Below are 27,563 nucleotides of genomic sequence, written 5' to 3' on the forward strand. Positions count from 1 at the left end.
CTTTTGTTTGATGTTTCTTACCATCCCATTGTCATCAGTCACCAGGATCCCATGCCTGACTTAACCCCACAAGGAAGAGAGATGCAGGCTTAGGGGAAGGGCATCTTAGCTTTGTCCCCCAGCTCAGCCTGGAGGCGTTGGGCAGAGAACCGGGTGAGCAGGAGGCCAGGCCCTTCTCCATCCTGCCACCGCGGGACTCCTGCGCTGACGCCAGCTCACGGTGGTGTGGGGTGTGGTCTTGTTTGCAGGAGATGATCTCGGAGCAGCGCTGGGCCCTCAGCTCCCTGCTCCAGCAGCTGCTCAAAGAGAAGCAGCAGCGAGAGGAAGAGCTCCGGGAAATCCTGGTATGTGTTTGGCTTCTGTGCTCAGCATCACACACGCGTTTACTTTTCTTTAACAGACTTGCCATTTTTAGAAACACCTGTTATTCAAGTAAGAGTTGTTCATCAAAGAAAAACTGGAAAGTGCAAAGGAAAATAATTGCATTTCCAAGCGTTATATCCTGCCATTTGTTGTTTGTTTGTTTGTTTGTTTGTTTGTTTGAGACAGGGTCTCACTCTGTCGCCCAGGTTGGAGTGCAGTGGTGCAATCTCAGCTCCCTGCAGCCTTGACTTCCTGGGCTCAAGCAATCCTCCCACTCAGCCTCCCGAGTAGCTGGGACTACAGGGATGTGCCACCATGCCTGGCTAATTTTTTTTATTTTTCATAGAGATGGAGTTTCGCTGTGTTGCCCAGGCTGGTCTCCAACTCCTGGGCTCAAATGATCTGTCTGCCTTGGCCTCCAAAAGTGCTGGTTTTACAGGCATGAGCCACCACGCCCAGCCTCTCCTGCTGTTTTGATGCATATTTTCCAAACATTGTGATGCATCTTGATAGCTATTCATGTGTGTGCCTTTTAAACGTGACATGGTACACACCCTTTTCGAGCAGCCTGTTTCCGCACATTCTTTTCAAGTCATTAAACTATTCCTTGATGTCCTTTTTCAAGACTGTGCTTGGCCCCTATCGTTGAGTATGTGGATTACTTCTGGTTTGTAAACGTTTCCAGGTGGTGCTCTCCGAATGCCTTTGTAGTCGAGTATTCGGGAACGGCCATGAGCATTCACTCCAGACAGGACTCGCTGTGTCCAGGGCAGGCCGTTTGATAAGTTTTTGGTCGGAGTGGCCCAGCCGTCCCCTGTCCCCTGATGGGTTTGACACTGGCACATTTTCAGTGTGGCAGAGGCCCCCTTAAGAGTGTCTCCTCTAGACCCAGTGGGAACCCAAGCAATGAGGACAGAGGCCAGGCCCACCATCTGGGGTGGAAAAGAACGAGTCGTTCCTGTGTCGCTGTGAATGCACCAGACGCCCTCTGAGCTGCGTCCTAGGCCGGGCCCTGTGCAGGTTTAGAAGAGACCAGCTTCTTCTGGAGGCCTGAGCAAGCCTGTGCCCATCAGAGGAAGCTGCCTGTTCCTCACAGTGCCCTGCTGCCATCTCCTACGTATCAGGTTACTTTGCAGATGGTGGCTTGGCGCTGTGCCGTAGCAGCCAGGAGCTGTGGCTGGTGCTCCTGCCCTTGTAGGCTTTGGGAGTCACCACCAAAGGAGGAAGCACCGTCCCAGCAGAACACAGCCCGTCCAGCTCCTGGGCGCTAGAAGAGAGGGGCTGCAGTCCAGATGGAAGGGAGCAGTGGGCGTGGCCAGGTCCAGGGGGCCACGAAAGGGCAGTCAGGCCCAGCAGGGATTGGGAAACGCCTGCGCTGATTCCATTCCCCGGTCACGCCAGCCCTCACGGAGCAGCTCCGTTGTTCTGAGCATGGGCTCTGGAGTAAGACAGGCCTGGATCTGATTCCTGGCCCCACCCTGGGCAGGTTACTCATCACCCTGAACCTCAGTTCCCTCACCTGGGAGGTAGAATCTCCTTCACAGAGTTGTGAGGATTAATGAATGGCATCTTTCGGTGCACAGCATGGTCTGGCACATGGTACTGTGAACACGTCAGCTACGCCTGTTGTCACTGTGGTCGTTATCAGCATCGTTTGTTCACTGCTGTATTCCCAGCACCTAGAGCAATATTCAGCGAAGAGTTATCGAATGGCGGAATAAGAGAATCATGTTCAGGCCGGGCACGGTGGCGCACACCTGTAATCCCAGCACTTTGGGAGGCCAAGGCGGGCGGATCACCTAAGGTGGGAGTTCAGGACCAGCCTGGCCAACATGGAGAAACCCCGTCTCTACTAAAAATACAAAATTAGCAAGGTGTGGTGGCACATGCCTGTAATCCCAGCTACTTGGGGGACTGAGGCAGGAGAATCACTTGAGCCCGGGAGGTGGAGGTTGCGGTGAGCCGAGATCATGCCATTGCACTCCAGCCTGGGCGACAAGAGTGAGACTCTGTCTCAAAAAAAAAAAAAAAAAAAAAAAAAGAATCATGATCAATGGCACATTGATCATTTTTCGGCTCTGTCAGACAGTGAAGCCCACTCTAGAAGCTGAAGGTGTCCTTCGCACCTGTATCCCCCTTGCCTGGCACCCAGGAGGCAGCCCGGGCTGGGTAATGCTTGCTCTCCCACAGGCAGACAGAGGGGGTACCTCCCACAGGGAATGGCAGAGTGTGGTACCAGGTGGCAGAAGCTCAGGTTCAGGCGCTCCCCCTGACCAGGTGTGTGGCGTCGGGCAGGTCAGCTACCTTCTCTGAGATCGTCTCAGCAGTAAATTGGAGAGAGTGATGCTTCCTGCTTTTCTCATTTCTGTAGTTTAAACTATAGACAATAAGCGGGGTGGGAAAGTTCTCTGTAAAATACTAAGTGCAGCCGGTCACAGTGGCTCACGCCTGTAATCCCAGCACTTTGGGAGGCCGAGGTGGGCGGATCACTTGAGGTCAGGAGTTTGACACCAGCCTGGCCAACATGGCAAAACCCCGTCTCTACTAAAAATACAATAATTAGCCAGGCGTGGTGGCACACACCTGTAGTCCCAGCTGCTCAACCTGGGTGACAGAGTAAGAGCCCATCTCAAAAATGAAATGAACTGAAATGAAATGAAATAAAATAAAAAAGTACCAAGTGCTGTCTACCCGCTCAGAGGAGCATAGTTCATAACTATCATTGTTTTTTTTGTTTTTGTTTTTGTTTTTTTGAGACAGAGTTTCGTTCTCGTTGCCCAAGCTAGAGTGCAGTGGTGCAATCTCAGCTCACTGCAACCTCCGCCTCCCAGGCTCAAGAGATTCTCCTGTCTCAATCTCCGGAGTAACTGGGATTACAGGCATGCACCACCATGCCCTGCTAGTTTTGTAATTTTTTTTTTTTTTTTTTGAGACAGAGTCTCGCTCTGTCGCCCAGGCTGGAGTGTAGTTTTGGTGCAATCTTGGCTCACTGCAAGCTCTGCCTCCTGGGTTCACGCCATTCTCCTGCCTCAGCCTCCTGAGTAGCTGGGACTACAGGTGCCTGCCATCACACCTGGCTAATTTTTTTTTTTTTTTTTTGTATTTTTTAGCAGAGACGGGGTTTCACCATGTTAGCCAGGATAGTCTCGATCTCCTGACCTCGTGATCCTCCCGCCTCAGCCTCTCAAAGAGCTGGGATTACAGGCGTGAGCCACTGCGCCCAGCCTAGTTTTGTATTTTTAGTAGAGATGGGGTTTCTCTGTGTTGGTCAGGTTGGTGTCGCACTCCCGACCTCAGGTGATCCGCCCACCTCGGCCTCCCAAAGTGCTGGGATTATAGGCATGAGCCACCATGCCCGGCAACCATCATTGTTATTACAGGTTTTATTACCGTTTTGAAACTAACATTGCCTGCTTCATTCCTGGCAGACGGAGTTAGAAGCCAAAAGTGAAACCAGGCAGGAAAATTACTGGCTGATTCAGTATCAACGGCTTTTGAACCAGAAGCCCTCGTCCTTGAAGCTGCAAGTAAGGACTGCTGGTGCCTGCCCCGGCCAGGGAGCCCCGGGGACCTCCTCCCAGAGGCGCCTGTGGTGCCTCCACCATGCTCTGCCTCGTGTTACCTTCCTGGTGACTCTATATGCCAGATCCTGTGCCAAGCCCCAGTGGAGACAGAAGTGAGAGTGAGGGAGTGTTCATTCTGGTGAGGGGGGTGACAAGGCTGGTCCCTGCTGTGCGGGGCAGAGACCACTGAGCCCACAGTAGAGCAAAGCCTGTGCCAGGAGCCACTGTCTGCCCAGCACCTGCAGGGCGAGAGAGGCGGTTGAAACAGCCCCCTCTTGATGGATGTTCAAGTTGCTTACTATTTTCAGGTTTGCAGACAGAGCGGCAGTGAACCCCTGGGCCTGTCTTTCTCTGTGTGCCTACACATGAGTTTTTGTAGGAAAAATCCCGAGTACATTCTATGTATTAGGTTATGTATATTCAAACCCTTCATTTTCTGTTGTAAACAGGGGGTTCTTTTCTTCCTTCCCGCTCATGGTACACGTTTCTTGCAGGAAGAGGGCATGGAGCGCCAGCTGGTGGCCCTCCTGGAGGAGCTGTCGGCTGAGCACTACCTGCCCATCTTTGCGCACCACCGCCTCTCACTGGACCTGCTGAGCCAAATGAGCCCCGGGGACCTGGCCAAGGTAGGCAGCAGCCGTCCGCAGGGAGAGGAGGGACATGCAAGGCCACTGTCCTGACCAGCCGGGGGTTGACCTGCTCCTTGTGTAGTCCTCAGTGAGGCCTGTCCTTACCTAATGGCCCAGGGTCACCTTGCTTCCAGATGGCCAGAACCCCTGCCCTTCTGCCCCAGACGCCTGTGTGTGCCCTACACACTGTCTCACTGGGAAATCCTGGGGAGGTGGGTCCTGCTGACCTGCTCAGACTGGATCTTCAGACTGGAGGGACAAGACAGGCCCTTGGGGATTATCCGATCCAGCCTCTGCCCTGCCCCATGGTGTCACAGACTGTCGTGGCCACAGCACTGCCTGAGCCCCTGTTCCTTTCTGGGCACAAGCTGAGCTCTTTACAGCACATTAATCCACTTATTCTTCAAAACAGAATGATCATCACTGTGCCAACTAACTTTGTAGCACCTGCACGTGCTGGGCACCATTTTAAGCACTTTTTGTATTCAAACTCACTGAATTCTTCCGACAGCCTAGCGGGGTACATATCATTATCATCTTTCAGATGAGACCCAGTAAGGCAATAACTTGGCCCGGCCGGGCGCGGTGACTCACGCCTGTAATCCCAGCACTTTTGGGAGGCCGAGGCGGGCGGATCACGAGGTCAGGAGATTGAGACCATCCTGGCTAACACGGTGAAACCCCGTCTCTACTAAAAATGCAAAAAATTAGCCGGGCATGGCAGCGGGTGCCTGTAGTCCCAGCTACTCAGGAGGCTGAGGCAGGAGAATGGCGTGAAACCGGGAGGCGGAGCTTGCAGTGAGCCGAGATCGTACCACTGCACTCCAGCCTGGGCGAATGAGCGAGACTCTGTCTCAAATAATAATAATAATAATAACTTGGCCCAAGGTCACACAGCAGAGTGAGGCCTCTACTCCAAGCAGTATAGCCCCAGAGTTCGTGTTCTTTGCCATGAGACTGTCCTGCCCCTCCCTGGACAGATGTAGACACCAGGGTCCGAAAGGACTGGATGGCACTGAGGGTCACAGGCTGTGCCGCTCAGGGTCTGGAGGCTGAGGGACTGTGGGGCTCACGTGCTGCTGCTGCCTTGTGTCTTGGCCTCCCAGGCTTCTCTCCTGCCCCACCTGGTGGGGAAGTGGCTGAGGTATGCAGGTGAAGCCTGGCACCGGGAAGCGGTTGCTAAACTGTAGCTGTTGCTAGTGCTGGTTTCCCTTTGGGCTTCAGTTTCCCCCCAACCCCTGCCACACTGATTGGGCTGAGGCCTGGGGAGGTTGCCCTCACAGCTATGGAGCCGCACTGCTTCATCCTGACCTTGGGCCCCACCAGGCCCCGGAAGGCTTCCACATTTCCAGCAGAAGGTGCCAGCGGTCCTGTGGGCCTGGGCCTGTGCCAGGTAATTCATGCCATTTAGCAGGCTCCTGCCCAGGCCACAGTCTGCACTTCCTTGAACTGTTACAGGTGGGCGTCTCAGAAGCTGGCCTGCAGCATGAGATCCTCCGGAGAGTCCAGGAACTGCTGGATGCAGCCAGGATCCAGCCAGGTAGCAGCACAGCTCTGGCCTCTTCCGGGCAGGGCTCCCAGCCGTATGTGTGGGCTCTGGTAGGGACAGTCATTTGCTTACATTTCAGGATGAGTCCTGAGGGCTGGTTCTAGCCCCTGCTGGTCGGTAAGGTTCCCTCCCAAGGAGCAGGCTTAGGGATCAGTGAGCCCATTTTACGGATGGGAAAAACTGGCCACCAAATTGGGAGAACAGGAGACCTCCACGTAGCAGTGGAGGGGCCCTCCCAGCTCCCTGTCCCATAGCCTTCCCTCAGTTCACCCTACAGATGCTGGGATCCACACACTGAGGGACTTTGGACTAGAGGGAGAAATAGCGTGTCCCCAGGGCCTGCAGTGTGCCCAGTGCTGGGCCTGAGGCACACCTGTGGATAGGGAGAGATGTCCACAACAGGCTGTGAAGGGGCGAAGGCAGGTCGTGAGGGCCATGGGGAGAACGGGCAGGTGTGGAGTCTGGGGTCTGCCATGTGCTAAGCACGACCCGGGGGCCTGGCACCTGCCCACTGCTGTGCATGAACTGCGTTGCGGAGCCTCCGGATCAACCCCGCGAGGAGGCACTGTTGTGGTCCTGATTTTCAAGATGAGGAAACTGAAGTGGAGAGAGGTTAGCATGTCCCCCGTCAGGTCCCACTGCTGGCAAATGGTGGAACCACTGGGCTTGACTGCCTCCCTGGGGAAGAGGTGAGGGGCCAGGGCAGGAGTGAAGGAGAGGGCAGGCTTGTGCTGCTGGGCTGGGCGAGGCTCTGGGCAGGGCATTTTTAACCAGAGCCAAGGAAGAGGCAAAGGAGCTGAGGCGAAGGTGGAGTTCTGGACTGGACCTCAGTGGGGAGGCCCCGGGACTCCAGGGGCCTGGGCTGAATGCAGCCCCAGGATAGCTTCAGGCACCAGTTTTGCAGCCACTTTTACTCCAGGGACATTGACTCAACCCCCAAAAAGTCATTAAACTTCTTATGTGCAGAACAGACCCCTTCTGGATGTTCCTGACCCTCCAGCTCTCAGACTGGAGATCAGAAGAGATTTCCATCAGGAGTTGGGGTCACCCCTGGCAGACAAGCCTCACGTGAGCAGGAGTCACAAACAGGTGCCCTGCACCCTGAGCGGGGTGCAGTGCCTCTGAGCCTAGTGGTCCTCAGGACCGGCTGCTTCTCACTGTTTGAGTCATCCTTGGACCAAACAAGCAGGTTCTTCCTCTCTATAGCAGATAGGCCATGAGGATCTATGGCCACATGCAGAGAGTGGATGCCTGGGCTGCTCAGGGCTTCCTGCTTGTGCCCATTGGGGAAGGGGCCATGGTGGGATCTGTCCCGAGTTCCAGAAGGCAAGGGAAGCCCTCAATTTCCTAACAATTCTCTTATTACTCCCAGAAATTGGTATACTTTATATCAAATATAGAAGCTGGGGCCGGGTGCAGTGGCTCATGGCTGTAATCCCAGCACTTTGGGAGGCCGAGGCGGGCGGATCACCTGAGGTCAGGAGTTTGAGACCAGACTGGCCAACATGGTGAAACTCCATCTCTACTAAAAATACAAAAAGTAACCGCGCGTGGTGACGCACACCTGTAGTCCCAGCGCTCGGGAGGCTGAGGCAGGAGAATCGCTTGAACCCAGGATGCAGAAGTTACAGTGAGCCAAGATCGCACCATTGCACTCCAGCCTGGGTGACAAAGTGAAACTCTGTCTCAAAAAACAAAAAAGAAAAAGAAAAAAACAAATATAGAGGCCGGGCGCAGTGGCTCAGGGCTGTAATCCCAGCGCTTTGGGAGGCCTGCGCGGGAGGATCACTCAAGCCCAGGAGTTTGAGACCAGCCTGGGCAACATAGAGAGAAACCACTTCTCTACAAAAAATAAAATTAGATGGGCGCAGTGGTGCACACCTTAGTTCCAGCTACTTGGGGGGCAAAGGTGGGAGGATCGCTTGAGCTTGGAGGTCGAGGCTGCAGTGAGCCATGATTGTGCCCCTGCACTCCAGCCTGGGAAAGAGTGAGACTGTCTCAAAAACAAAACAAAACAAAAAAATCAAAAAATTAGCAAGGCGTCATCCCAGCTACTCTGGAGGCTGAGGTGGGAGGATTGCTTGAGCCTGGGAGGTTGAGGCTGCAGTGAGCTGTGATCATAACACTACACTCCAGCCTGGGTGACAGAGCAAGACCCTGTCTGGAAAAAAAAAAAAAAATTATATATATATATACATACACACACACACACATATATATGAGAGCTCCCTCAAAATGGTAGCCTGGGGGCCAGGCGCGGTGGCTCACGCCTGTAATCCCAGCACTTTGGGAGGCCGAGGCGGGTGGATCACGAGGTCAGGAGATCGAGACCATCCTGGCTAATACGGTGAAACCCCATCTCTACTAAAAATGCAAAAAATTAGCCAGGTGTGGCGGCGGGCACCTGTAGTCCCAGCTACTTGGGAGGCTGAGGCAGGAGAATGGTATGAACCTGGGAGGTGGAGCTTGCAGTGAGCTGAGATCACACCACTGCACTCCAGCCTGGGCGACAGAGCGAGACTCCGTCTCAAAAAAAAAAAAAAAATTTGATGGCTTGGGGGCAACACTGATACCCTTAGAGGGTCTAGTGTTGTAACAGCCTTTTAAAAATCTTTAGTTTTGGCTGGGCGTGGTGGCTCACGCCTGTAATCCCAGCACTTTGGGAGACTGAGGTGGGCAGATCACGAGGTCAGGAGACGGAGCATCCTGGCCAACATGGTGAAACCCCATCTCTACTAAAAATACAAAAATTAGCCTGTCATGATGGCAGGCACCTGTAATCCCAGCTACTCGGGAGGCTGAGGCAGGAGAATTGCTTGAACCTGGGAGGCAGAGGTAGCAGTGAGCCAAGATCGCACCACTGCACTCCAGCCTGGGCAACAGAGCGAGACTCTGTCTCAAAAAAAAAAAAAAGAGACTTCGCATTTTGTAAGGGCTGCTTCTGATGTCCTAGCAGGGGATGCTGGTTCCAGGGCAGAGCAGCCAGCATGCTGGGGACTCTGTGGGGCTGGGGGCAGGGGAGCAGTGTTGGGGGGCCTCTCATTCTGCTCCCCTGGGTCACCTGATGGGCAGCAGCCCATCCTGTCTCCTGGGCAACCAGGTGAGAAGCCAAGAGCTGGCCCTTCACTGACAGCTCCTGCCCCAGGGCTCTGTGGCTGCACCACCAGATGGCTGCGTGGCCCTGGGTGAGTGACTCCCCGCCCCCGAGCCTTAAATGTCTCATCTCTGAAAGTGTCGAGCCCTACTTGCAGGGTGGCTCTGAAGGGTCCCGGGGACATTAGAGATCAGAGGACCCACTTAACAGGCGCTGCGGCCATCCCTGCAGAGAGAAACTTCAGTCCCATTCTGCAGATGGGAGATGAGGCTCCGAGAAGAGAAGAGAGCGTGTTGGCAAGGAGAGCACTTCGCTCAGATCTGAGAGCAGAGGCTCCCCCACCCTCCAGCTCACTCACTATGGGGACAGGCAGGCCCACGATGAGCCCCTAGGGGTTGGGGTCAGCGGAGATGACCGTGGCTCAGTCTGTCCATCTGGTCCCCACAGAGCTGAAACCACCAACAGGTGAGGTCCTCACCCCTACAGCCCCCCAGGAGCCTCCTGAGTCTGTGAGGCCATCCGCTCCCCCTGCAGAGCTGGAGGTGCAGGCCTCAGAGTGTGTCGTGTGCCTGGAACGGGAGGTAAGTCTGGGGCCCTCCCCACCCGCCTGCCCTGCCTGTGGCCACCCTCCTCAAATTCTCCAGGTATAGGGTTGTCTCTGAACGTGTTTTCTCCAGTTATCTAAGTAGACTCTGCTCACCTAGAAAGAATGCAGGAAATAAAAATGACCCCGATCCCATGACCCAAATATGAGCTGCACTCACATCATTTTCCAGATCTTTTTTCTTTTTGTTCCTACTTAATAAATAGGAAAAAAATTTCCCAAATCATGAAATATCAACAACATGATTTACCCTGCAGAAGCTTTAGAAAATCATCTTTTGGCCAGGCACAGTGGCTCACGCCTGTAATCCCAGCACTTTGGGAGGCCAAGGCGGGTGGATCACCTGAGGTTAGTTTGAGGCCAGCCTGGCCAACATGGTAAAACCCCATCTCTACTAAAAATACAAAAATCAGCCAGGCATGGTGGTGCACACCTGTAATCCCAGCTACTTGGGAGGCTGAGGCAGGAGAATCGCTTGAACCTGGGAGGCAGAGATTGCAGTGAGCCAAGATCCCACCACTGCACTCCAGCCTGGCAGACAGATCGAGACTCCATCTCAAAAAAAAAAAAAAAAAATCATCTTTTAAAAATTCATTAACACTTATTGTAAAAATTACACAGAGCGGTGAATGAAATATAAATCCTTCTTTGCCTCCACTGAGGGATCCTACTTAGAAAAGCAGCCGTGTTTGCAGTTTGATGATTCCAGGGTCTCCAGTTGACCCAGCTCATGCCGTGATATGGATGGACCTGTTGGTTCCAAATATAATCCCTGTTCTGCGGCCCTTGGCATTACAGACAGCTTTGAGCGGAGCTTGGATCAGTTCCTGAAAGCAGGAGATGCTGAGGCAAAGTGTGGTCCTGAGTCAGCGGCTGCTGCTCCGGGTTGGGATCGTTTGTAGACTGAGGAGTTCAGGGCCTGGGCAAGTGCATCAACAAGGAAGAAGCCTGAACACCCTGCGTGCCCTCCTGCAGGGGCCGGCTGAACAGGCCTCCATCCCCTGTCCAGAGGGCAGGAATGTAATCCCCAGTTTTATTTAAGAAAGAAACAGTTGGGGCATTTATATGGGTATTTATATTTTTTTGCAAACTATAGAGAAATAGACAGCAAACTGCTAACAGAAGGACTAGGTTACCCCTTTCGGCCGTGCCTGTTCTGTTTCTGTGGCGTTCAAATGCCCAAAGGCCCCACTATCAGGTGTTTATGGTAAAGATGCTAAAGAATAACGAAGGGGGCCGGCACAGTGGCTCACGCCTGTAATTCCAGCACTTCGGGAGACCCAGGCGGGCAGATCACTTGGGGTCAGGAGTTCGAGACCAGCCTCACCAACATGGTGAAGCCCCGTCTCTACTAAAAATACAAAAAATTTAGCCAGGTGTTGTCGTGCGCACCTATAGTCCCAGCTACTTGGGAGGCTGAGGCAGGAGAATCACTTAAACCTGGGAGGCCAAGGTTGCAGTGAGCTGAGATCACACCACTGCACTCCAGCCCGGGCAACAGAGTGAGACTCTGTCTCAAAAAAAAAAAAGGGCCTGGGGCCTGGGACTCCTGGAACCCAGCAGGGCCTGCCACATACTCCCGCTCTCCCTCCCCAGGCCCAGATGATCTTCCTCAACTGTGGCCACGTCTGCTGCTGCCAGCAGTGCTGCCAGCCACTGCGCACCTGCCCGCTGTGCCGCCAGGACATCGTCCAGCGCCTCCGGATCTACCACAGCAGCTGAGTCCTGCCCACCCACCTGGGCCTGGTCCTGGCCCTGCCTCGGCTGTTGTGAGCCCGGGCTCCTGCTCAGCCTTGTGCCAGCCAGACACGTATGAGGCCCCCCCCTGCTCTGGGCCCCTTCCCCACCGCCCAGGAGCCCCCACCCTGAGCTCCAAGCATGTCTAGGCCAGGCAGAGGCGCTCCGAATCCATGACACCACTGGTCTAAATGGTCCCGGGGGCTGGGCTGGAGAGGCCGCTGCACCACCTCCCAAGCCTGGGAGCCAGCGCCCCAGCCTAATCACGGATCCGCTGTCTCCCAGCTGTCTTGACTGAAGGTCACCGCCCCTGCAGGAGCTTGGTCCTCATCTGGGGACCATGCACAGTCCTGTCCCACTCTGCATGTGGGAAGGGAGCAGGAGGGCCTGGCTAGGTGAGCGGAGGCCGACCTGGGAAGGCGTGCGGTGCAGGCCTGTACTCACAGTGGCACCAGCACCCCTGGGCCTCCCTCTCTGCTGCTCCCCAGCACCCTGGGGCCCTCCTGCTCTCCACATCTGTCCCTCCTTACCCCATGTAGCTCAGTCTGAAGCAGGAGTGTCAATAAACCTGTCTTCAGCGTGCTTCTGGCCTGAGTCATCGCTGGGTCCTCATGGGAGCCCAGGGAGGGGAGGGGACGAGGTCTGGGGATGGGGCTAGGGCAGAGGGCAGCTCTTCTCGGGGAAGGAGGCAGGAGCGCGCCGCACCTCAGTCCACCTCAGTCCAAAGGAGAGGTCAGGTAGGGCCATCTTGAATGTCGCGTTATCCCAGCGTCCCCTTCACAGGTGGAGAGACCGGGGCCCAGAGGCAGCCAGGGCCCGTGATGGCTGCGGCCTGTGCCTCCACGAGCAGAGGAGCCCTGTGTGTTCCGTTCATTATCCCAGTGAGGCAGCTGAGGCTAATTAGGGGTAAATGCCCAGGGCCTTGCAACTGGGACATGGTGATGCGGGGTTTGAGGCCCAGAAGCATCCTCACCCTCAAACCTGTGCAGTTGTGCAGGTTTGGTCACTGCAAATTCTAGGAGCCATATACACTTGCACTCGCTGCAGGGGTGCACGTTGATTACACGTTTTCTGGCAGATGGTGTTGAGCCAGGTGCAGCCTCTTCCTTGGGCTCGTGGCAGGCCTGCTCGGAGCACCTGGGCTCTGCCTCCAGCTTACTCAGTGGTCCTAGCCAGTGTTTGGGCCCCAGTTGCCCTCAGCTGCCCTATGCATTCAACACAGGACGTGATGCGGCCCTGACCGGCTGGTGGCCTCCAGGGGGCGCTGAGTGCTTGCTCCAAGTACAGTGCCCGCAGGAGCAGGCAGGAGCGTTCAGGTCCTGGGGTGGCAGAAAAATCCCTACGCCTGGGCCTGCTTCCCTCTCACTGAGATCATCAGTCCTGTGCACTGAATGGGGCGGGCGGACACCCTTTGTCGTCTGAGTCGTTTCCTGGGCAGGTGCTGGGTGGCCTTTTCCCACCCACAGTTCCCCCTCCTCCCAGCACCCTCCTGGGCTCAACTTGGCCAAGAGGGGAGAGACTGAGACAGGCGGGGCTACCTCCTGGAGCGCAGTGCTTTGCAGATCTCCTTACACTCACTAGGGCCCAGGGAGGCCTCATGGAGGAGTTCGAGGCTCAGTGACCTGCCACGGACAACAGCAAGGGACAGCCGCATCCCTGGTCTCGGGCCATGCAGTCCTGTGTTTTGCACCTCAGCCCTTGTTGACCAAGGGAGGCCCAGGCCCAAGCCCTAGGCCACCACGGACAGGCTGGCACCAGAGAAGCCAACATCCCCAAGGTGACTGGCTGCCACCCCACCCAGTAGGACATGTTCCTACCCACAGGTGGGGCAACCCACCCCCAACAGCTGCGGGGGCTTCAGGGGTGTTCCTGTGCCACATAAGCTCGGCCCAGGTTCCCCACCTTCCTAGGCCTCAGTTTACACATTGGTGAAATGGTAGTGACGACAGTGTCCACTTTCTAGAGCTCTCTCGAGGCTCCTGTTCCCGCACACAAAGCGCTTGGCCCACAGTGAGCGCTTGGTAAACAGTAGTGTGTGACTGGGAGCGTTGAAGGAGCCGGCATCATTGTTTGGATCCAGCCCAAGCCTGGGCCCACCTTGCTGTGGGCACCCCAGGGCCCTGAATGACCTTGAAGCTGCTGCCTGCTGCCGTCCCTCTTGGCCTCACCATCGCCCAAGGCTGCCTGAGGGGCACCCGGCACAGGTCTGTCTGAGGAAGCTGCCTGAGCTGCCACCAGAAAGCAGGTCACCTTGGACAAGTCCCTTCTCGCCGAGCCTGTTTCCTCCTCTGTAAAATGGAATAAGAACTCAGATCATGGACATAGAGGCACGCAGTCAAGTGAGAAGCCCAGAAAGCCGAGCCATATGGGGGCCTAGACACAGTCCCCAGCCCAGGCCTCCCTGTCTCCTACCCCCACAGCACCACTCAAGGCAACTGGCTTTAAATAAAGCGTTTATTGATTAGTAGAAGCATGAACAGTGTGCATAATATTTTCAATACAATATCAGAGAGGGATGACGGGAACCCCTCAAAAGGCACTAGAGGCGCAGATCTTCGGTACAAGAGGGAAGAGATGCGCCAAAGACCAGGGCTGGGGGGCTGGGGGTCCCTGAGTGCCAGGCACCACCACACGTCCTGTGGGTCAAGGCCCCTCCTCTGGGGAGCAGGTCTAGGGCACGGAGGATGCAGGGCTGGGACGGGACCCCACCTCGGGGACCCTGAAGGAGTCCATTTCTGCCCTGCCCCCAGCAAAGCAGCCGTGGGGGAGGTCTGGGGGTCCTGGGGTGGGGAATGCCAGGCCTGGGCCCATCCTGGTTTGACCTTTGTCCCAGGAACAAGAAGCTAAGTAGGGACGACAGCCAGGCCCAGAGTGACTCACAAGGACATCCAAAGAGGGACTGGACTTTCAGGGGGAGGTGACTTGGTGACTGAGAGGCAGCACAGGTCAAACCCTAGCCTGACCCCAGACCCTCAGGGAGGGCCCCCCAACCCTGTACCCCTTAGGATCCCCGTCCGGCTCCCCAGACAACCACTGAGGACCTCAGGGTGGCCCACAGAAGACAGAACCCAGCTCCACTACACCCCTCACTCCCGCTCCAAGCACCAGAGGGACGGGGACCAGAGGGAGACCAGGCGGGCGGGAGGAGGCAGGCTGGGGCCAGAAGGGGATACACAGGACCATAAAACCTCAGGCTCCCCATAACCCTCACTCAGCCATCTCACTCACTCACTCCCTCCCAGCATCCCCCAGGATGGGGATCCCCTCCTTCACTCAGGACACTTCCCCTCTGCAGACCTGCACGTTCTGGGCCTCTCTAATTTCACCCCAGGCCCACCCACCCCAGGAGGCAGCCCCTAAATCCCATCCCTCCCCGCAGCACCCCCAGCCTGGCTCCAGCCTGAAGACCGCCTCCTTCCCCTTCTCTCCAGAGCAGTGGGGAAAGCGAGGCTGGGTCCACCCCTAACTGCGGAAGGAGCAGGGCCGGGGGCCACTGCGCTCCCTTCTCCTGTCCTGGCCCAGCCAGCCCCTGGGTGAGTGGGCGGGAACCCACTGGCCTCACAGCAGCTTTCACCTCCCTCTCTCCAAGAAGGATGGCAGCACCCATGAGGAGATGGAGGCCACAGAAGAAGGACAGGAAGGGAGGGGCTCTCCAGCCCCCCAGCAGTGTCCCACCCTCGGCACAAGCAGGAAAACCCCAAAACCAGCCCCTGCATCTGAGATCATCCCACAGAAGAGAAAACAGGGAGCAAGAAAGTGTTGACTGAACCCAATAAAGTGACTCAGGTGGGCCCGCTCCCTGGTGGTGCCACACAGCCCTGCCCCGCCTCCACCCACAAGGCACAACACAGACCAGGGTATCCTCCTCAGAGCCGAGCCTGCCTGGGCCCAGATGGGAGCGGCCCGTGCCGCGTGCAGCAGCCAGGGACCCACTGGCCTAGAACTCAGTCTGCACCCCTGCGCTGTCCTCGGTGGTGGTGTGGAGGGCGGGGTGGCTGCTGGAGCTGGACACCTGCTCTCCAGTCTCCTGGTCGCTGGGCTTGGGGGGTCCAAGGTCCACAGCCTTTCCAGGCAGGAGATGCTGGAGGGGTGAGGCAGGCGGCGAGGAGGCCTCGGGGGCGGCCTCGGGCTGGGGGGTCTCCCCGGTGGGTGCCCCGTTGGGTAGGGGGCTGGCTGGCGGGGGGCTCTCAGCCCGCAGACCTTGGGCCAGCAGGCCTTGGATCTCAGTGACACTGTCCGGGGACGCAGGTGACGGTGACTCAGGGCTAGCCTCAAAGGGCAGCCCCACCTCCTCATCCTGGACCACAGAGACCACCTGCTTGGCGCGCCGTCGCTTTTCCGAGAGGGTGGCTGCCTCCGGGGTGCTGGGGCTGGGGCTGCCGCCCCCACCGCTGTTGCTGTACTCCTCGCCCCAGTCGATGGGGGCGCCCTCGGCCAGCAGGTGCAGGTTGGGGTCGCTGTTGTGCATGACCATGCTGTCCCGGTACAGGTTGTGCTTCCTCTGCACCGCGGCCTCCTTCACAGCTGCAGGGCCACAGGCGAAGGGTCAGGACACAGCACTGATCCCACAGCCGCCCCCATGCTGGACTCTGCTCAAAGGAGACCCGTCTCATCCCACCATGGGGGTCTGTGATTGGGATGTGACTTATTCCAGGCCTCATTGCTAAAAGCAGCAAGGCTGTGATGCTAACTCCAGGCCCAGACCACATGCCATCTAATCACTCATCCCAGCCTCCCAGCAAAGCCAAGGACACGAGAAGAAACTAAAGCACAGAGATGCAAGGTTGTCCGCTCCTGGGGCCACACAGCCAACGGTGGGCTTCACCCAGCCCCTACATGCAAGTCTGGCCTTTTCTTTGTGCCTTAGCTGACCCCCTCAGCTGCCACCACCTCTCAGCTGCCCCCCAGCATCCTCCTGGCAACAGTCCCCACCCCGGGACGGCACCCACCCTGCAGGATGTCCTTCATGACGGTCTGCAGCACCACCTCCTCGTACGTGTTTTCAACCAGGATGAACTTGGCAAAGTCCTCGAAGATCAGCTCCTGGAACCGGGGCAGCTCCTGCCCAGGTGGGGTGGCAGAGATGAGAGGTCAGGGCCAAGGGTAGAGGAGGTCTGTGGGCTCCACCCCCGACTTAGGGCCCAAACGGCTGGAGCAGGTGGGGGCCGCTCACCGACTTGCAGGTAGGGGCCAGCTTCTTGAGCAGGAAAGGGATGCTGACCTGCAGCAGCGCCTCCCGGAAGAACCTCTTCCGCACAGAGCTGCTGTCGTAGTCGTATTTCTGCAGGGAACGAGGGGGTCAGGGACCTGCAGGTCAGTGGGCTCCACTGGCCCTGAGGGTAGGACGAGGCCAGTGGTCTGACCCAAGCCTCCGAGTCCTCCTCCGCACAAGAGGACCATGGCGCCTCCTTGCAGGGACAGCGATCCTGGTGGCGGCCGGGGATGGGGCTTGGGGCTCGGCCTCACCTAGGACGGTCCGGGGCAGGGCGTGGGGCCGCTCACCTTCAGCACCCGCTCCAGGACCCGCTGGATGGACTTGCACAGCTCCTCCTTGGTGGGCCCCTTCCCCAGCTCCTGGTGCAGGAGGGTCTCGAACGTATACACAGCATTGTGCATTTGCTGCGGGGCACACCGCGGACACGTGAAGCCCCCAGGGTGACCACAGCCCCTTCCTGAGTCCTCATCCTCAGCCAGCCCCCCACCCCGAGGCCTGCCAGGGAGGCATGGCGAGCAGTCTGTGCCCACTCACTCATTCTCCCACTCACAGCGCTGCACACTCAGGCCAGTCCCTGCCTCAAGGCAACAGGAAACATGGGAAGGGGCCTGGGGGAGCAAGGAGAGCTCCCTGGAGGAAGGGGTCTCTAAGCTGAGACCTGGGAAGTGAGTCAGAATTAGCCAGGTGGGCGGAGGCACAGACGTTCCAAGCAGAGGAGGAAAGAGTGTGCCAGGCAAGCGTGGCTACGGCATGACGGGACAGAGCAGAGGGGACCCCTCCTGGGCGAGGGGGCCTGTGGAAGGCGGTGGGCAGGGTGTGGAGTGGGGGTCGTAGCCTCGGGTCTACCTCCCGCATGTGGATCTGGGCTCGCTGCTTGAACACGGACGTGCTGGACACATCAAATCGCTGCTGCAGCCCATCCAGCCGCAGCGACTCCATCTTCTCATAGCAGCTCTGCATCTTCAGGGGGTGGTATGCCAGCCGGGACAGCTTCTCCATGTACTGCAGGGGGCGGGCCGCGGGGGCTGAGCGGGGCCACTCTGTGGCCAGGCAGCCCCCCAACCACACACTTTGCCTGGGTCCTCAACGTCCAGGCCCTGGGGCTGGCGCCTGCTACCAGGGATGGCCACCTGGTGGTGGTGGCCACAAAGGTAAACCCAGTAGCGCCCAGGACAGAAGCATGAGGCTCTGAAGGCATGGAGGGCACGGTCCAGCGGCACAGCACTGTGGAGAGGCAGCCTAGGTGCTGGGAGAAGGCTCTCATCCCTTCTGAGGGGCTGGGTGACCTTGGGCAAGTCATTTACCCTCTCTGAGCCTCAGTTTCCTCAGCTTCAAAGTTGGGAGAGAGCTTTCATGTTCTCCAACGTCCTCTCCAGGTCTCAGATTCTGGGATTATTATGGTCTGTGGACTCCCCATTTCAGAGTGTAAAGGAGGAAACTAACATACAGGATAAATTCGATCTGACAACTACGTGGGCTCCAGGCAGCCACCCCAAGATGGAGACTGTGGAAGGACATCCACCCCGACAGCCAGATAACTGAAGTAAGAGCAAAGGCTGTCTCCATGTGGACGGCGTGTGACTTGTGAATTCTGCCTTATTGATCTCATCGTTCACCCGAAGCCCGTCCATCCCTCTCCCCTTCTCTCCTTCCCTCCTTGTTTCCCTCCTTCCCTCTCTTCTCTGTTAAATTCTTTTCTATTTTAGCACCATTCTTGGTTTCTAAAGGCTGATGGCCAGGAGCTAATGTTCCCTCTTTCCTCTAACTGCAGGCCCCATGAGGATTCCAACAGCTCTGGCCTCACGCACGGCCTTGGTCCCTAGTCCCCAGCAGCCCCTCCCCGTCTACAGGGACGGCTTTGGAGGGGAACGGCTGCCCCGAGTCACACAGCCAGGGTCCTCTGGGACAGACCAGACCTACTCTCAGGAGACCCCCTCCCAGGGCCGGTGCCGGCCTCACCTCGCCCAGCTTGTCAATGCCGCCCTCGTTGATGACGTTCAGGTTCATGTCCGTGACCTCCTTGAAGAAGACGTCCCGCACCTCGGTGAAGCCCTGGCTGGTGGGCACCATCAGGGCCTCCAGGATGGACGGGATGTAGGGCTGGACGTGATTTCGCACACACACCTCGGCCTTGGGGAGGATGAAGGCTGTGCCCCAAGGGAGCCAGGTCAGCAGGGGCTCCCCAAGGAGCACCTCTCAGTCATCCCAGAGCCCAGGTGCTGGAGGCTACTGTATTACTATTTTTTTTTTTTTTTTTTTTTTGAGACAGAGTCTCGCTTAGTCGCCCAGGCTGGAGTGCAGTGGCGCAATCTCGGCTCACTGCAAGCTCCGCCTCCCAGGTTCCCGCCATTCTCCTGCCTCAGCCTCCTGAGTAGCTGGGACTACAGGCGCCCGCCACCGCGCCCGGCTAATTTTTTTTTTGTATTTTTTTTTTTTTAGTAGAGACGGGGTTTCACTGTGGTCTCAATCTCCTGACCTTGTGATCCGCCCGCCTCGGCCTCCCAAAGTGCTGGGATTACAGGCTTGAGCCACCGCGCCCGGCCTATTACTATTATTATTATTTTTTTTTTTTGAGATGGAGTCTTGCTCTGTCACCCAGGCTGGAGTGCAGTGGCACAGTCTCAGCTCACTGCAACCTCCACCTCCCGGGTTCAAGCGATTCTCCTGCCTCAGCCTCCTGAGTAGCTGGGACTACAGGCGCTCGCCACCTCGCCCAGCTAATTTTTTTATTTTTAGTAGAGATGGGGTTTCACCATGTTGGTCAGGCTGGTCTCGAACTCCTCACCTCGTGATCCACCCGCCTCAGCCTCCCAAAGTGCTGGGATTACAGGCGTGAGCCACCATGCCCAGCCTGTTATTATTTTATTTGAGACAGGGTCTTACTCTGTTGCCCAGGCTGGAGTGCAGTGGAATAATCAAAGCTCTCTGCAGCCTCAAACTCCTGGGCTCAAGCAATCCTCCCACTTCAGCCTCCTAATAGTATTATCATTTTTATTTCAACTTTTATTTTAGATGCAAGGGGTACATTGCAGGTTTGTTCCATGGGTATGTTGTATGACACTGAGGTTTTGGGCAGGATTGATCTCATCACCCAAGCAGTGAGCACAGTGCCCAAAAAGTAATTTTTCAGCCCTCTCCCAACTCTCTCTTCCCATCAATACTATTACTATTATTAATTTTTGAGACAGAGTCTCATGCTGTCGCCCAGTGTGGAGTGCAATGGCACAATCTCAGCTCACTGCAACCATTGCCTCCCAGGTTCAAGTGATTCTTATGCCTCAGCCTCCCAAGTAGCTGGGACTACAGGTGCACACCACCAGGCCCAGTGAATATTTTTTGTATTTTTAGTAGAGACAGGGTTTTACCATATTGGCCAGGCTGGTCTCAAACTCCCAATCTCGGGTGACACGCCTACCTTAGCCTCCCAAAGTGCTAGGATTACAGGCGTGACCCACTGCACTTGGCCCCCATCAGTACTTTTAGTAGTAGTAGTAGTAGTAGTAGTAGTAGTAGTAGTAGTATTTTAAGAGGCAGGGTTTCACTGTGTTATCCAGGCTGGTCTCAAACTCCCTGGGCTCAAGCGATCCTCCTGCCTTGGCCTCCCAAGTGCTGGGATTACAGGCATGAGCCCCTGCACCTGGCCAATATAATTTTTTTTTTTTTTTTTTTTTTTTTGAGACAGAGTCTCGCTCTGTCACCCAGGCTGGAGTACGGTGGCGCAATCTTGGCCCACTGCAAGCTCCACCTCCCAGGTTCATGCCATTCTCCTGCCTCAGCCTCCCGAGTAGCTGGGATTACAGGCGCACGCCACCACACCTGGCTAATTTTTTGTATTTTTAGTAGAGACGGGGTTTCACTGTTGTTAGCCAGGATGGTCTTGATCTCCTGACTTCATGATCCGCCTGCCTTGGCCTCCCAAAGTGCTCGGATTACAGGTGTGAGCCAATATTATTTTTGAAGAAAACCACTGGGGGTAATATTAGCAAGCTGAATGATTCCAGAGAAATAGTAGATAAAGATGGGAATCCATGCAGGAAAAATGACAAGGGGTTCTGAGATTGGACCCTGATCTTTCTGAAACCATTATGGCAACAAACTAAGAAAACTGCCATCTGACAAGAGATTAATCATCAGAATGCATAAGGAGCTCAAACAAGTCTATAGGAAAAAAATCCTAGTAATCCAATTAAAATGGGCAAAAGCTTTGAATACACATTTCCCCAAAGAAGACATATAAATGGCAAACAGGCATATGAAAAGGTGCTCAACACAAAACAGGCATATGAAAAGGTGCTCAACACAAAACAGGCGTATGAAAAGGTACTTGACATCACTGATCAGAGAAATGCAAATCAAAACTACAATGAGATGCCACATCACCCCAGTTAAAATGGCTTTATCCAAAAGACAAGCAATAACAAATGCTGATGAGGATGTGAAGAAAAAGGAACCACACCACAAGCTGTTGGTGGTGTGAAAGGAAAATATCTTAGGCCTCCAGAATTACGAAGTCAAGCTGGGAATTGCTTACAGTAAACCCGCCTCCCGTTCTATTCAAAGTCACCCCTCCGCTCACTGAGATAAATGCATATCTGCTTCCCTCCTTTGGAGAGGCTAATCATCAACTCAAAAGAATGCAACTATTTGTCTCTTTTCTTCCTATGACCTGGAAGCCCCGTGCCTGCATCGAATTGTCCTGCTTTTCCTTCAAGTTGTCCCACCTTTCCAGACCAAACCAATGTTCATTTTACTTTTTTTTTTTTTTTTTTTTTTTGAGACAGGGTGTCACTCTGTTGACCAGGCTGGAGTGTAGTGGCAAGATCTCGGCTCACCGCAGCCTCTGCCTCCTGGGTTCAAGCGATTCTCATGCCTCAGCCTCCTCAAGTAGCTGGGATTATAGGCATGCACCACCACATCCAGCTAAGCTTTGTATTTTTAGTAGAGATGGGTTTCACCATGTTGGCCAGGCTGGTCTTGAACTCCTGACCTCAAGTGATCCACCCGCCTCGGCCTCCCAAAGTGCTGAGATTACAGCGTGAGCCACTGCACCCAGCCCATTTTACATATGTTGATTGATGTCTCAGATCTCCCTAAAATGCATAAAACCAAGCTGTGCTCTGACCACCCTGGGCACATGTCATCAGGACCTCCTGAGGCTGTATCACGAGTACCTGTCCCCAACTTGGCAAAATCAACTTTCTAATTTAACTGAGACCTGTCTCAAATGTTCAGGGTTCACAGTGGGAATGTAAATTAGTACAACCACTATGGAGAACAGTTTGGAGGTTCCTCAAAAAACTAATAGAGCTACCATATGATCCAGCAATCCCGCTGCTGGGTATATACCCAGAGAAAGGAAATCGGCCCATCACAGAGATATCTGCACTCCCGTGTTTGTTGTGGCTCTGTTTACAATAACCAAGATTGGAAGCAACCTAAGTGTCCATGACAGATGAATGCACAAAGAAAATGCGGTACATGCCGGGCGCGGTGGCTCAAGCCTGTAATCCCAGCACTTCGGGAGGCCGAGACGGGCAGATCACGAGGTCAGGAGATCGAGACCATCCTGGCTAACACGGTGAAACCCTGTCTCTACTAAAAAAATACAAAAAACTAGCCGGGCGAGGAGGCGGGTGCCTGTCGTCCCAGCTATTTGGGAGGCTGAGGCAGGAGAATGGCGTAAACCCGGGAGGCAGAGCTTGCAGTGAGCTGAGATCTGGCCACTGCACTCCAGCCTGGACGACAGAGTGAGACTCCGCCTCAAAAAAAAAAAAAAGATCCGGCCGGGCGCGGTGGCTCAAGCCTGTAATCCCAGCACTTTGGGAGGCCGAGACGGGCGGATCATGAGGTCAGGAGATCGAGACCATCCTGGCTGACACGGTGAAACCCCGTCTCTACTAAAAAATACAAAAAAAAACTAGCCGGGCGAGGTGGCGGGCGCCTGTAGTCCCAGATACTCGGGAGGCTGAGGCAGGAGAATGGCGTGAACCCGGGATGTGGAGCTTGCAGTGAGTCGAGATCTGGCCACTGCACTCCAGCCTGGGCGGCAGAGCGAGACTCTGTCTCAAAAAAAAAAAAAAAAAGATCCAAGAACCCTCTCTCGGGGTCTGGATCGGGACCCCTTTCTGGTTACAGAATGAGTAAACCCTAGTATTTGATAGCACAACAGGGTGACTATAATCAATAATAATTTAATTGTACACTTAAAAATAACCAAAAGAGGCTGCACAGGTGCGATGGCTCATACCTGTAATCCCAGCACTTTGGGAGGCCGAGGAGGGAAGATCACCTGAGGTCAGGAGTTTGAGACCAGCCTGGCCAACATGTTGAAATTCCATCTCTACTAAAAAGACAAAAATTAGCTGGGCGTGGTGGCGTGCGCCTGTAATCCCAGCTACTCGGGAGGCTGAGGCAGAAGAATCGCTTGAGCCTGGGAGGCAGGCGTGGCAGTGAGCCGGGATCACACCACTGCACTCCAGCCTGGGCAACAAGAGTGGGGCTCAGTGTCAAAAAAAATCCCACTAAACTAAATGAATATACTTGGGTTGTTTGTAACACAAAGGATAAATGCTTGAGGGGATGGATATTCCATTCTCCAGGACGCGATTATTACACATTGCATGCCTGATCAAAACATCTCATGTACCCCATAAATATGCACACCTACTGTGTACCCACAAAAATTAAACTTAAATAAGAAAACTGCCAGCCCAGAGGTGTCAGCAGTGTTCCGCTAAGCTAGAAATAGACAAAAAAACGCCTTTGGGGTGGGTCTTGCTTCTTCGTTTGAACAAAGAACAACAGCAACGAAAACTACATTAGTAGATTTAATGAGCCTCTGCTTTTACAAACACGGGGCGATCCTCTCTGGAACGGTGTGGCTGGCTCTGCATAATTATGTAAAAGGCTTCTTCCTTGTGGGTGGGGACCATCTCCAGAACATTCTGACCACAGCATTTTCACCCCCATCCCAGCCCAGCTAATGTTCTTTGTTCCACACAAGAAATGTCAAGTCTGTGTCCTATCCAGCTCTCAACCAATACTCAGGGTCTGGGTAGTAAACAAGAACCCACAGGAGGCCGGGTGCAGCCGCTCCTGCCTCTAATCCCAGTGCTGCAGGAGGCTGAGGCAGGAGGATTGTCTGAGGCCAGGAGTTTGAGACCAGCCTGGGCAACACAGTAAGACCCCCCCACCCCGCCTTCTCTCTCTCTCTTTAAAAAATTTTAAAAAGAGACAGTTTTGCCCACCCAAGACCCTTCTCTACAAACAATTTAAAAATTAGCCAGGCGTGGTGGCATGCACCTGTAGTCCCAGCTACGCAGGAGGTTGAGGTGGGAAGATTACTTGAGTTCAGGAGGTCGAGGCTACAGTGAACCACGATTGCACCACTGCTCTCCACCTGGAAGACAGAGCGAGACTGTGTCTCTTAAAAAAACAGGCCGGGCCTAGTGGCTCACACCTGTAATCCCAGCACTTTGGGAGGCCAAGGCAGGTGGATCACCTGAGGTTAGGAGTTCGAGACCAGCCTGGCCAACATGGCAAAACCCTGTCTCTAATAAAAATACAAAAATTAGCCGGGCGTAGTGGCGGGTGCCTGTAATCCCAGCTACTTGCAGGGCTGAGGCAGGAGAACTGCTTGAACCGGGGAAACGAGGTTGCAGTGAGCCGAGATTGTGCCCCTGTGCTCTAGCCTGGGCAACAGAGCAAGACTGCTTGTCAAAATGATAATAATAACAATGATAAAAAGGGCTGGGCACAGTCGCTCACACCTGTAATCCTAGCACTTTGGGAGGCCAAGGCGGGATTGCTTGAGCTCAGGAGTTTGATACCAGCCTGGGCAACATGGCAAAACCCTGTCTCTACAAAAAATACAAAAATGTGCTGGGCGTGGTGGCATGTGCCTGTAAGTCCCAGCTACTTGGGGGGCTAAAGTGGGAGGATGGTTTAAGCCCGGGAGGTAGAGACTGCAGTGAGCTGAGGTCATGCCATTGCACCGCAGCCTGGGCGACAGAGTGAGACGCTGTCTCAAATAAAATAAAATAAAACAAATTAAATTAAATTAAATTAAATTAAATTAAAAGAATGCCTCATGGGGAAATGACAGTTGCTAAAACTGCGCTCTGCAGATGTGCTATGGGGACTGCGCCGGTGAAAGGATCCCATCTAGCTGGGAAGAGAAAGGAGGACAGGCCGGGTGCGGTGGCTCACGCCTGTAATCCCAGCACTTTGGGAGGCCAAGGCGGGCAGATTACGAGGTCAGGAGTTCGAGATCAGCCTGGCCAACATGGTGAAACCCCATCACTACTAAAAGTACAAAAATTAGCCAGACATGGTGGCGTGCGTGTGCCTGTAATCCCAGCTACTCAGGAGGCTGAGGCAGGAGAATTGCTTGAACCCAGGAGGCGGAGGTTGTGGTGAGTGGAGATCGCATCACTGCACTCCAGCCTGGGTGACACAGAATAAACCGACCCAGGAAAGCTACACTTGCTGAAAGTAAATGTCCTTTAAAATGACACATGGTAAATCTGTGATGAGTCAGAGATGAAAAGAAGGCTTGAACCTCCTGAACAAAAATTTTTCTCTTTAAGATCTGGGTTTATAGAAATCATAGCCACAGAACAACTCACAGGGACTGGAGTACCACCGTGCAGATTTGACTCCAATTCTTACAAATGATCACTGAGCAAGTCACTGCTGTGAAATTTACATGGGTCACGAAATAAAAAGAAAGCCCACCTTGGGCCCTGGAGGGCCCGTCGGGCATGGGGGTGGCCGCCTTACCTCGGATCTTGCTGGCGAGGTGCTCCTTGGAGGTGATGATTTGGTCCATGTCGGTTCGGATGACAGCCTGCATGGCCGGCCGCATCTGCTGCACCTTGGACAGCACCTCCTCGAAGCGTGCCTTGGCCTGCTCGTACACCATGCGGTACACGGCGTCTGAGATCTGTGGGCAGAGCAGCTGCATTGGCACCAGGGCTGAGGGCACCACGCCAGCTGCCGGTGCCGTCCCCGCTCCAGGGCCCCAGGCCTACCCACCTGGATCCATTGCCGCTGCCGCTCCTGCGGTTTCCCCTTCAGCCGCGGGCTGAGCTCTGCCTTCAGCTCAGGGCCCAGCTCCTCCATCACCAGGTTGCTCAGGATCTAGGTTGAGGAGGCACAAGCCAGGCCAGGGGCTGGAGAGCGCTCAGATGGCCTGTTTCTCTCCGCATTCCCACACGCCGGGCCACTCCAGCCCCCACCTCCTCCACGACTGGCCCATTGCTTCACCGTCCCCACTGCCCTCTCTCCTGAGCTTCATCGCCACAGGTCCCAACCGATCTGCCTGGGCATCCTGTAGGATCCTCAGACTCAGGGGCCAGCCCCAGGGCCTTTGCACAGGCTGCCTTCCCTACCTGGATTACCACACTCTTTCCCTGCTTTGCCTGCACATGGAAGTGTACATTTATTTGCCAAATGTCTGTTTCTCCTGCTAGACAGAGAGCTCCCTGAGGGCCAGGGATGTGTCCACATTGTTCCCAGCTGCACCCCAGCGCCCCGTCCAGGCGCTCAGATGCCCAGTAAGTGATGAATAAAACAGTGAGTATCTCCACCAGCACCGGCCCCTGCAATTGTCCAAACCTGAGCATGTCGTCTCCTTCCAAACCAGCAGCACCCCAGAGCCTCATCTCTCTACTCAGCCCTGTGCCCCCCCCGCCGCTGGGTCCTCGGGTGACTTCTGAGGTTTCCCTACCAGCCCGTCTGGCCTCACCTGCACCTCGTTCCCACACAGCATCTCCCAGGTGCCGTACAGCTCCTTGGACTGTCGGTACATGCGGATGGCATCTGTGAATGCGGGGCCCTCCACCTTGGAGTCCTCAGGGATTCCTGCCCAGGAGACAGAGGGGGAGAGGAGGTCAGCAGATGGCCCAGTGGCCTCTACCAAGACCAACTGACAACTGACCAGAACCCCCCCACCTCCCCACACACACAGCATGCACCTCAGGAGGGGCAGCTGGGACCCCCACTTCCCTCGTCATTAGAGCAGTCGTGGTTGTATCTGACAGACAAGAGCAGTCATGACCCACCACCAACAGCGATGAGACAGCCCCCCGTGCCTCTTTAGCTCCTGAAATCCTCCCAACCACCCCAAGACCTGGGCACTATCATTCGCCTTATTGCTTTACAGATGAAGAGACAACCGGTTGGAGGCCAGGCCACGGGCCCAGGGTCACAGGGAAGGGAGTGGCAGAGCCAGGACTAGAAGCTCCCGTCCCATGAGCAGCCACCCAGAATGGCCCTAGAGGCACCCAGAGACCCTTGTTCTAGCCCCGGTTCCTCCCTGACTGCTGGATCAGGGCCCTTCGAACTTTGCCTGGAACAGGCTAGGCTGTAGATATTCTCAGCCCTGCAGGCCATAAAACCCCTCCCGCAACGCTCGCCTCTACAGTCACAGCACAAAAACAGCCACGGACCATCCAGAAACAAACGAGCGAGCCTCTGCTCCAGTAAACTTTGTTGACAGAAACAGGCCATTGGCTGATCTGGGCCCATAGGCCATAGGTTGCCGATCCTGGTTCTAGATCACTGAACCCGAAACAGCCTGTTTCATCTTCCGAACAATGGGAACAATGGTCTCACAGGTCCATTGCGGGGCTCTCAGGGCCACAGTGTAGAGACAGATCAGGGCCCAGCACTGCCCTGCGCCACACTTTTTATCAATAACTGAGGAGCCAGCTGGCTGCCCCCCTGGGCCCAGGGTCTGTCCCTCTGTCCTGTTCACCACTGAGTCCAGGTCAGTACCTGGCACAGATGCTTGAATAACTTTGTTAA

The 27,563-nt window shown here is 55.3% G+C and overlaps 2 protein-coding genes across 8 annotated transcripts in view; one reads left to right on the plus strand and one right to left on the minus strand.

The window, feature by feature from the left end:
- LOC105463949 (leucine rich repeat and sterile alpha motif containing 1) overlaps positions 1 to 12,121 on the plus strand; it is a 54,173-nt gene extending 42,052 nt beyond the window's left edge. For all 7 annotated transcript variants that reach the window (XM_011711434.3, XM_011711436.3, XM_011711435.3 and 4 more), the window contains 6 exons: positions 249 to 344; positions 3,792 to 3,890; positions 4,421 to 4,552; positions 6,014 to 6,095; positions 9,646 to 9,779; positions 11,399 to 12,121. In XM_011711434.3, the coding sequence (XP_011709736.1) occupies positions 249 to 344; positions 3,792 to 3,890; positions 4,421 to 4,552; positions 6,014 to 6,095; positions 9,646 to 9,779; positions 11,399 to 11,524 (669 nt within the window). In that variant the 3' untranslated portion in view covers positions 11,525 to 12,121. The remainder of the gene's footprint in view (positions 1 to 248; positions 345 to 3,791; positions 3,891 to 4,420; positions 4,553 to 6,013; positions 6,096 to 9,645; positions 9,780 to 11,398) is intronic.
- A 1,854-nt stretch (positions 12,122 to 13,975) lies between these two features.
- The window catches only part of NIBAN2 (niban apoptosis regulator 2), a 62,898-nt gene continuing 49,310 nt past the window's right edge, over positions 13,976 to 27,563 (minus strand). The window contains exons 6-14 of the mRNA XM_011711432.3: positions 26,503 to 26,618; positions 25,791 to 25,895; positions 25,536 to 25,698; positions 18,714 to 18,901; positions 17,601 to 17,756; positions 17,042 to 17,158; positions 16,713 to 16,820; positions 16,489 to 16,600; positions 13,976 to 16,063 (exon numbers count right to left, since the gene is read on the minus strand). Coding sequence (XP_011709734.2) covers positions 15,477 to 16,063; positions 16,489 to 16,600; positions 16,713 to 16,820; positions 17,042 to 17,158; positions 17,601 to 17,756; positions 18,714 to 18,901; positions 25,536 to 25,698; positions 25,791 to 25,895; positions 26,503 to 26,618 — 1,652 coding nt within the window. The 3' untranslated portion in view covers positions 13,976 to 15,476. The remainder of the gene's footprint in view (positions 16,064 to 16,488; positions 16,601 to 16,712; positions 16,821 to 17,041; positions 17,159 to 17,600; positions 17,757 to 18,713; positions 18,902 to 25,535; positions 25,699 to 25,790; positions 25,896 to 26,502; positions 26,619 to 27,563) is intronic.

The sequence above is a fragment of the Macaca nemestrina genome, chromosome 14 (genome assembly GCF_043159975.1).
Source record: "Macaca nemestrina isolate mMacNem1 chromosome 14, mMacNem.hap1, whole genome shotgun sequence".
Taxonomy (NCBI): Eukaryota; Metazoa; Chordata; class Mammalia; order Primates; family Cercopithecidae; genus Macaca; species Macaca nemestrina.